Source organism: Neophocaena asiaeorientalis, unplaced genomic scaffold (genome assembly GCF_003031525.2).
Source record: "Neophocaena asiaeorientalis asiaeorientalis breed wild unplaced genomic scaffold, Neophocaena_asiaeorientalis_V1.1 scaffold975, whole genome shotgun sequence".
Lineage (NCBI taxonomy): Eukaryota > Metazoa > Chordata > Mammalia > Artiodactyla > Phocoenidae > Neophocaena > Neophocaena asiaeorientalis.
Window position 1 is genome coordinate 761191 of NW_020173266.1, and position 10431 is coordinate 771621.

The 10431-nt window shown below is 36.2% G+C and overlaps 1 protein-coding gene across 1 annotated transcript in view; it reads left to right on the plus strand.

The window, feature by feature from the left end:
- The window catches only part of CAMK2D (calcium/calmodulin dependent protein kinase II delta), a 275734-nt gene that overhangs the window by 207027 nt on the left and 58276 nt on the right, over nucleotides 1-10431 (plus strand). Inside the window, exon 7 of the mRNA XM_024745663.1 lies at nucleotides 5948-6050. Within this exon, the coding sequence (XP_024601431.1) occupies nucleotides 5948-6050 (103 nt within the window). The remainder of the gene's footprint in view (nucleotides 1-5947; nucleotides 6051-10431) is intronic.

A 10431-nucleotide genomic window follows, 5' to 3' on the forward strand; every position in this document is an offset into this window, starting at 1 on the left:
GAGGCATCGAGAAGAACGAAATGGACTTGCCACATTTAATTTAGGCCACATCAAGACAGTCACTTTGGAGTGCTTATAAATAGATTGTTTATGAAGAGTGGTGTTGGATATTTGTGAACTCTGCTGATTAAAAATTCAGGTATCAAAAGAGAAGAACAAACATTAATCAAACATTTCTTGAGCACCTACCAAGGCCCTGTCTGGGCTGTGGGCATATATTACAGAGCAAAATAAACAGACCTTGTATGTGTGGAACGTACAGGCTGGTGAATTAAAGATCACTTAAATATATGTGGAAAATGTATCTGTGCTGTGTGTCCCAGAAAGAAGGAAGTACATCAGACAAGCACTGCATCCAAAAATATATTAGGTCGAAAAGAGGCTGCAGTAACAAGTGACAACTTTCGATGTCACAGGAAGTAAAGGCATATCAAGTCAGATGTGTTGTCTCATTTAAGAACCGGGAGAATACAACTTCTGTGAATCAGTTGACAGAAGGAAGTAAGACAAAGGAGACAGTTATATAGCTGTGCTTTTTCAAATAAACATATTTCACAGAAAGTAGTAAGATTTCTTCAGTTCGGAGTGTATCAGAAATGGTTACTAAACTACTTCATGAACAGCTATCTGGATAGGAGGCTTCATACATACAACTGAATCTTTTAGCAACAAATCAGCACCAGTGAACTGCCTCATTGGAAAATACTGTCTTTCTTAAAGCCTACCTCCTGAAGAACAGTGTTTAATGGAAAAATCATTAGACGGGTGGATGGATATGAGAGTGATAGGTAGGTAAATAGATGAATAGTTAATAGATATTTAAATGAAGATAGTAATTCCGGAGATTTGGGGGGATTTTTAACACTTTCATAGAAATGTCAATAAAATCGAATGTATGACCAGAAAAGAAAGGAATTCATTTTCTGGGAATCTGACAAGCATTCAGTAAATCCTTGTCACCATGGGTAGTAGATATATCAAATAGTGAATTCTACATTTAGCATAATGATAAAATCACAATTATTCCACTTTTCTCAGAACCACCTTTTTAAAAAAATGTTTAAAGAACACATCACTTGTCCATAATGTATGTCTAGCTATACTAGAAACAAACTATATACATGTGACAAATTCCATAATTCATTTAGTCATTCTAGTATTTCTTATGGAGTACTTGGTGTATGTCAGGCTGTGGAGAAACAGCTAATTGGGGAAGTCCCACTGGGGTTCTTTCAAGCTACTTGATACTGTGTGCTGATAATGCGGAGGCAGACCAAGAAACAGGAATGGAATACTGAGTGATTCTTACGAACTTGCTCATATATGCATGATGATAGAAAGAGTACTTCCTCATCACAAACTCACAGTGCATGCATCAGCTAGAAGTTCCCCGTGCTAAGTACATAAATTCAGGTATCCATGCCATGTGAAAATAAAAGCAAAAGTCACTTGTACCATGTGCACAAAAGGACCTCCACCATGTGCATGAGTGAGCCTGATATTCAGGCTTTTCAAGTCATGCAACATTTCATTTAGTTCATTTCTAGGAGCTTTGTCCACACCTTCTTTGGCAAAGGAGAAGTGACTGAAAACGCACCAAAGCACTGACTAACTTCATGTTGAAATACTGAGACTTTCCAATAGAAGAAAGAAATTTTAAAAGACAATTTTACTTCTTAAAAGCTAATATCCAAGGGAATGTAAGCATCAAATAATATAGAATAGTAAAACTAATAACTTGCTGTTTTATAATATTCATTAAAAACGTTTTGCTTTTTTAAAAAAGTAAAGCACACATGATTTCACTATCCTTATAATTTACGAATGTTTGCGTTTCATTGGTTAGGTAGATAATCACGTATGTGCACAGATAAATCTGTGATATCACTAATGTTGAAGATGTTAATGTGACTGTTAAAGATGATCATTGCCTTTGCTGAATCAGTTCCTTAATAAAGGTCATGCTGATTTAGAAATCCTCATGATGTATTTAGGAGATTTTTGAGAAGCAAAATCAAAATTATGTCTTTTTCATGTTTCCCCTTGTTTTATTTGATTATGGGTAATAAATATTTTTGACTACTTTAAATTCTTCTAAAAATATCTGCTGAATAGAGTACCTTTTGAAAATGAATGAAAAAAAAGAAAATGAATGATTTTTATACCATCAGAGAAGCTTCCTCAGTATCACATCTTTTAAAAGGAAGGGATCAGGAAATCTGGCCTCAAGTCCTTGCTTCATCATTTTGAACCTCTCTACCTCAAACTGAGGGGTTTGAATGATTTTATCTCCCAAGTCTCTTCCAGTTCTGAAAGTGATTCCAGCAACTTGCCTCGGTACTTTGAGATACTTGGACAGTTTCAAGAAAATCCCAAATCACAATGGAAGTAGTTGCCATTGTATCCATATGGAAGTACAGAAGAAAACTTGCAAACAGTTGCTGCTCGTTACAGCTGATAGGCTATAAATGGTTGTTGACACTAAGACCAGATGTCGTGGAAAATCCTGCATCATTAGGAAGCAATGGGGCGGGGAGGGAACCTGTGTGTGAGAATGTCAGTAGAATCTATTTAAAAACCAACCTAAACAGTGATGCATTATAAGAATTTAGAGATAATCTCAATGTGTAAATATTAACATAATAGATTGCACTTAATTTAGAAATACAGACATTTCTCAAGTCGTGAGCATTCATTACAGATATTCAATGTTATGCACATTGAAATGGCCAGCTGCACTGCAGTATAATAGCTAATCACTAACGCATATAATGTCCCTTATGAGCCCCTGTGATTAAATCCAGTGGGATTTTATATATACTGTTTTGCGATAAAATATATATCTATAATGTTCATTTGTGAGATGAAGAATTAGTTAATTAGCTTCAGGAGTCTAAATTGCCCAAATCCACATAGTTAATAACAGTCAGGACCAGGAAATAAATCTAGGCCTTCACCCTCTTTCTAGATCATTGTGCTGCCCATTTCTCTCACAGTGCTGTGCCCCATAGTTGTGTTGGAAGGCCTGAGTTTCTGATCTCACCTTTCTCATTTGTTTTAGAAAATCAAAATAATAGAATATTAGCAGTGAAGAATGTAAAGGTTATCCTTTCTAAAGAAGTAGCCGCTGATTAGGTGAGAGACTCTACTGTTTCAGCTTTTGTGGAATATAACCACATATTATCTTAATTTCTGTGGACATTCATAATCTGAACTAGCCTACTTGCCAATGAACTTTTATAGTGCAGTATGTTTTTAAGTTGGAGGCTATATGAATGGTAGTAGTTAAAGAAAATCAGAATAACTGTGTGGTGCCCTGGTTTAAATGCTGCTTTAGAAATTCTTGGTGATTAAGCCTTCCATATCCTTGCAGAACATGGTAACAAGATTATTCAAACAAATATATTCCAAAGAGTTGTATATAAATCAAACGTGTGTGATACTTTTAATGTTTCTTTATAAAGCAAATAATCTTTTAATAAAGTCAATAATCATCCTAAGTTTTCAGTTTGCATTCCATAATTCTGTATATTAGGTTTGCCTAAAAGGTATGCTTAAACATGAAGCCATTTCAGTGCTATTTATTTTTAAATCTATACAGTAACCTTGAAATAGACATGCCTTTTCCTGTGCATAACTGCAGCTGAACAGTCTTCACGGGTATAAGGTGAAACACTGATCCAGATGGATTTATTATTTCCTGGATGACTCACAAGGCCCTACAGAGAGGTCTTCTAGGTCATCTCTAGGTATGAATATTTGCCCCAGTCATTCAACAGGCCATGTATGATAAAACTCTAAGGTGTTCCCTTTCTTCTGAATTGGCAGATACCTGGTGTTTAAGGGCATAATGCACACAGCACTGCCCAGATCTTCTTGATTTATCGATAAGAATGAAAGCACATTAAGTTGTTCATCCACTGATGACACTGGCATTTGCTCACTTGAGATCTGAAAGACCTAAAATGATTGTGATTTCTAAAGTGATTGGAACTCTTTCCCTGAATGAGTCTGTGCTTGACAAAATAGGACAGATGTGTATTAGCAGAGCTCTCTGACTTCTCAATGCTTTTGAATATGAAGGTTACAGAGAAATAAACTATCACTTACAGTTTAATGTGGTTTTTTCCAAGTCATTTATTCCATAAATTAATAGCTGGAAATCACTTCTTAATTAAAGTAAAAGGTACATGAGTGTAGTGGACCATAAACTTTAGTTGTGAAAATAAAATGTCAAATATTGATGATATAGCATGGTTAGATACTATAGTATATTGATAGATGAACAAGAGTTCCAAATAATGTCAAATGTTAGATTTTACTAAAAGTTATTTTAGTATGAAGATCTTTCATATACTTGAGACCTCATCATCCCAACATCGAAATTAAATTATCATGTATTTAGTATTGAGGTAAAAACCCTATCAGCCCTAAAAAATTACAAAGTTGTCCTTACAATTACCAATTGTCATAACAGTGATGAATCTGATGGCAGTGAGCAGCAATAGCCTGAAGAAGTCTGGTACTTGATTAAAACTTACTTGCCTACACTCGAGTTCTTGTAGACTTAACCTGATTTCTTCTGAGTTCTGGTTATGAGTCTTTGCTAATTTGCATGGCTGGCTTAATTAATAAATTAAATATTGGTTTGGGCTGTGTTTACCCAAGGTCAAAACAACCAACAACACTGACTAATTCAGTAAGGAAAAAAAGTAGCCAATTTCATGGGAAAAAAAATTGAAATTAGTTGTTTGTCAACATATAAACAAAACCAATTTGACTGACTGAATTTTTAGATTTTTCAGACAGTCGTTTTGACACTTGCAGAGTCCATTGTTTCCCAACTTTTTTGAGTCTGAGACACACCTCTAAATTTGCTGGGTCCCATCCCAAGGTAAGAAGATGAACCACTCTCCCAAATATACATACCAATCCAGACATATGTTCATCCACATAGCTAAGGATGATAGATTTACTGTACGTATTAATTAGCCTCCTTCTCCTGACCATCTTTTCCCTTCATTTCTTAAAACCCACAAAGGCAGTCCACGGAAATTCAAGACTTTGCCACGGTGCTTATTTTCCAAGTACCAATGTGTCTCGATGCCCTGGTTGGGAAACAGTGGTGTAGGCACAGCCTTATTCCAAGACTGAGTTATTAGTCCTTGAGTAACGATAAATACCCAAGAAAATAAAAATGTGTCTTTCTTATAGTATTCTGAGATGTGAAAACAAATATATAAGTAATACTTTGAATCACACTTTGAAGACATAAATTGTGTTTTTAAAAACTGGCTTATGAAGAAAAAAATCCAACTATAACATTTGGCAAATAGTAGTAGACTCTTTCTGCCTTTAAGAATAAACAGATTCTTAAAGACAGCAATTTTAATACACAATTCAGAATAAAACTCCAAAATTTGTACAGAAATTGTTTGGAAACATTGAGGAATCCAAATCACTGCATTCGGGTCCAAGCTCTTGAAGTCAACTAGGATTTAATTTGCACAGTTTCATTTGCCAAATGTCTGTAGATTGGTCCAACTCTTGTTATCATTTTGCCAAGTTTCCTTCTGCTGAAAATGTCTGTGCTCTGTTAGGCTTCTAAGCCAATGTCCGTGGCCAAGTCTGGACCTCAAGCAGCCGTTGGAAGCATGTGAGCAGGTCAAGACAGGTGCTCTCATTCATTTGATCGCTCCCCAAGCATATTCTCTCTTCAGCCCAGTATCTCTCCAGTACACTTAGGCATCTGTCTGAAGCCTGCACACATGGTCATTTGTTATCATTTTCTAACCATATTTTCCCTGGGATTTAGGAATGACAGTCTCCGGGAGAGAGGACAGTGCATGCCTTTTTTTTTTTTTCCTAACCTTATAAAATGTTAGTTTTGAATAGTCACTTAAAATAGGTTCTCACTTTAGTCTCTCTTTTTTCTTTCTAAATAAAGCCTGAGAATTTGCTTTTAGCTAGCAAATCCAAGGGAGCAGCTGTGAAACTGGCAGACTTTGGCTTAGCCATAGAAGTTCAAGGAGACCAGCAGGCGTGGTTTGGTGAGTAGGATCTCTCTACCTCATGCTGCGTGTACTGTTCCGGCTCCAGTCACATCCCACTTCCTAACCAAAATAGAATGGAAATGTTCATTCTGACAACTTGACTAATTTTAAGATATTGGACCTTTATATGTACCTGATTTTACTGACATTAAAGGATATATAATCTAAAAATAATTTAAGGGAATAGAAGAGCAATAACACATAGACTTTTTTCTTCAAGGATGGATGAATAAAATGGATTCTGTTCTGAGAATTACTAGGAGGATTGGGCTTCCCTGGTGGCGCAGTGGTTGAGAGTCCACCTGCCGATGCAGGGGACACGGGTTTGTGCCCCGGTCCGGGAGGATCCCACATGCCGCGGAGCGGCTGGGCCCGGAGCCTGCGCGTCCGGAGCCTGTGCTCCACAACGGGAGAGGCCACAACAGTGAGAGGCCTGCGTACCGCAAAAAATAGATAGATAGATAGATAGATAGATAGATAAATAAATAATAGGAGGATTGCAGTAGTCAAAGAGTATTTGAGAAAACATTGTTCACATATAGCCTCACTTGATGCTAAAAACACCTATGTGAATAGTAGGTACTTAGGAAATACTTGCAGAATATTTTACATATTTTGTGATTAGCAAATTTAAGTTTTAAAAATATTAGAAAGTGTTTATATAGAGATTTATATAATATATGATATTATATATCTGTATATGTGTGTGTGTTTCGTCTCATCTTCTGTTTCTCCAAAGTGCCAGTTTACTCTCTACAATTTTGATAATTTCAAAAATTCTATATGATGAAATTTCCATTTCCTTGCAATTAAGGAAGAGATTAACTCTAAACAAATTTAAATTATAGTATTTCTAACTAGGCATATGGATTGTTTTGATATTCAGCCAAAATAAATGATTTCAGCCACTGATTTTATGCTTCTCTTTCTGCCATTTCCCAGTATTAGCCCATTTTTCACGTAGTGTCCTAAAATATAACCTCTGAGAGCCTCAGTCTCACTTCTTTTCTGACTTTCAATGTATTGAGATTAAATTTTTTAAATGCCCTTCACGTTGAATTGCTTTTCCTCTAAACAACAACAACAAATACAAAGAGAGCTCAATAAGTGCTTTACTTCTTTTGTTTTCTGTGCAAATACTTCTCTGTATCCCTAAACATACACATGTACTAAAATGTACACAGAGCTCCCAGGATTCACCTTGTCTCTCTGATCTGCCCCAGCTAGTTAATGGGAGTGGCTGGTGAGGCACCCTTGCCTGTCTTCTCTGAAGGCAGCCTAATTCAGGACCTCATTTTCTGCTGCCTGTCCTGTTTCAGTAGTACCTGACCGGTATCCTTGTCTGTGATACTTCTCAAGTTTAATGCTGCCTTTTACATTAAGGCTCTCCTTAACTACCAGGTGAGTTTAATACCTCCAGATTTGGCATTTGGTGTGTCATATTTTGACATATAAATAAGCTTGTTCCTTTTAACTGCAAACTGAAAGGTAGGACCTAGAATTAGTTCTGTAAATTTGAGATTCAGAAACATCTTTTTATCATAGGAAAGAGTATGGTTGACACAGATAAAGAATATACAATAACAGGAGTTGGGGTCCAACAGGAAGTAGTGGGGCTATCACAGAAATGGGCAGAGCAGATCACTGGAGATACATAAATTAAGAGATCCTGCCCCTTGAGATGCTCATACTTCTATATCAATAAGTATTTAGCATGCAATGTCAGGGCACCTGTATCAGAAGCATGCATGAGGTGCTCTGGAGCACAAGAGAAGAATTATGAAATTCTGCCTCTGGGGAAAGTTTCAGTGATTGGGGTAAGGCTTCTGCCTTCCTAGTGGCTGAATGGGAGTTTTATTCACTGGTACGCACGGAGATAAAGGCATTCCAGACAGAGGGATCAGCACATGCAAAACCTCAGAGGCATAAAACAATTCTTTTCTATTTCAGGAATAACAATAAGTTTGTTATAGCTAAAGTGTATAAAGTATACTGAGATGAGTGGTAGTTGATGAATTAGGAAATGATTTTATGTCCTTTTGAAGGATTTGGCATTTATCTTAGAAGTTGCAGGGAAGGACATAATCGGGTTTATGTTAAGTAATGTTGATGTTGGTAGCAATGTGGAGGATGGCTTTAAGGATAGCCTGAAGGCAAAGAACCAGTTAGGCTAATGCAGTAGTTCAAATTATGAATGAAGACAGCTTGAACTAAGGAGTATATAGGAGAAAGCAAGTTACAGGTAACATGCAGAAAGGACAGGAACCCTGAACTCTAAAGGGAATCTGTTTAGAAGAAATCAGAGTCCTGGAAATTGGGTTCAAAGACAAGACTCTAGTCCTTTCTAGAGCAAAGCAGGACCCTTCTTCACGAGATACCAAAAGAGGGACTTAGGCTCAGGGATGTAATTGCCAGAACTGTGTACAAGATGATGATTGGATATCAGGAATAAGCCAGAAGCCTTATTACCAGAACCAAGGCTCCAATTTAACATCGACAACTTAGATGATGCTTACAAGAGTATTGGAGTTGAGCTCCTGAAATCTCTCTTGCTTGGGGCTCTATGTTTTATCTCTTCTGCTAGATCAAAAGCTGTTTGAGGGACTGTGTGTAGTGAAAAGTTTCTGCTTTTTGAATGAAAATACTTCAGCTGATATCCTGGCTCTGATTCTTAATAGCTACCGGCCATTGGTCAAGTCACTTTAACTCTGTGAGGTCAGTATCCTTTTTGTAGATGAAGATGATAAACACTCCTTTATGGGGCTGTTATGAGACTAAGTGGAGTAGAGCATTGGAAAATGCCTGGGCTATGAAAGCTGTTCAGTAAGTTTTCAAAACCATCTTGGAATGAAACACATGTCACAGTACTCGGCCTACACAGTGCAAGTTGTTGAGTGAATGACTAAATATCAGGCTAGTGAAAGCAATAACATCCATATAAAAGTATACAGATATTCAAATTGTGATAATTCATTTTTCATAGCAAGCTGGTCCTAGAGAAACGACAGATGGGGAGTAAAATTCCCATTTTCTCTTTAGTATGGTGATATCAGTTAAGTTCTTGCTAAGGTAGCTATTAGGGTAATGAATTTTAAGAGGTGCATTATAAGTTCTAAGAAAATTCAGCATTTCAAAAGTATAGAAACACAGTTTCTAAGCTTAAGAGAATACTTGTTTCTTTTTTTTTTTTTCTTTAGCTTTCTTTAAGCTTTTTTTTTAAAAGAATAGTTTATTCTACAAGTTCAAGTGAATCCTCATGGTTACTTAAGTGAAGAAAAACTGGGCATATGATGTACTACATTTCTTTTGGAGGTATTGTGTGATATATTTTAGGTTTTAGGAGTAAAGGCATATTTTAGTATGAATGACTTGTTTTGATATTTATTCAGTATCATCTGCTGTAGTCTCATGTGTTTGATTAATTTTATCTTTTAAAATATAAGTGTTGAGTGGGGAACCTTTTTATTTTAATAAGAAAAGAGCAGAACTCTTTCTTCATTATGTATAATGCCAGAGTTTCAGGCTTTTACATAATTTTATTTCAATAAATGTGAGAGGTCTATTACAAATAAGAAAAATGAAACTATACAAGCCATTATAGAAGCTGTCTATTGGGTTTGATTATTTTTTTCTCATTTTCGAGTTCCAGTGTTTGTTTTTCCCATGTTACTTCTTCTGTCTTTCTAGCCCTGATCTATTTGAATACTAGCCAAAAAGGCTAGAAGTAACACCCTATAACATACCTGTTAGGAAGGCTAGAAATTTACCAAAGAGAACAGCCTGTTTCTCCTGTGGGACTGGGAATGCTCTTTTCAATACACTTCTGGTTTTTTGTTGCTGCCAGGAGAAAAGGATAACTACCATGATCTTACTTCATGGAAGAATTATTTTGCTTGGTTGCTATTATGTCTCTTTTTTTTAAAGTTAAGGGTTTTTTTAATGGTAGTATGTTGCAATGGGTACATTTCCAACTGTAAGTAATTCTGTTTTCTCTTTGTTTGATCTGTTCTGATATTCCTACTGGTTTTTCAGAGTGAGAAACGTATGCTGTCTGTAAAGAAGGCAAGCTCTCATTAAGTTTCCTGTTGATAGCATATATCATCATAAACTAGATTCTTAGGAGTTTAATCTGCTGCTGAAGAAGACCTAATTTATCTTACCCTCAGTATTTCTGTCTTCATGAGAATTGTAGCGTAAGTGCACTGTTTTAGTGTTCGTGCATTTAGATGTAGGCTTCACTGTTCTTAGGAGTAAGGACCCCACTGACTGCTCAAATGATAGTTGTGCTCTTAGCATTTGTAGTCTCCAGAAGAGGTTTGTAATAATTTACACTTAAGATTATTGTTGCATCTTTTTTTTTTTTTTTTTTTTTTTTTTT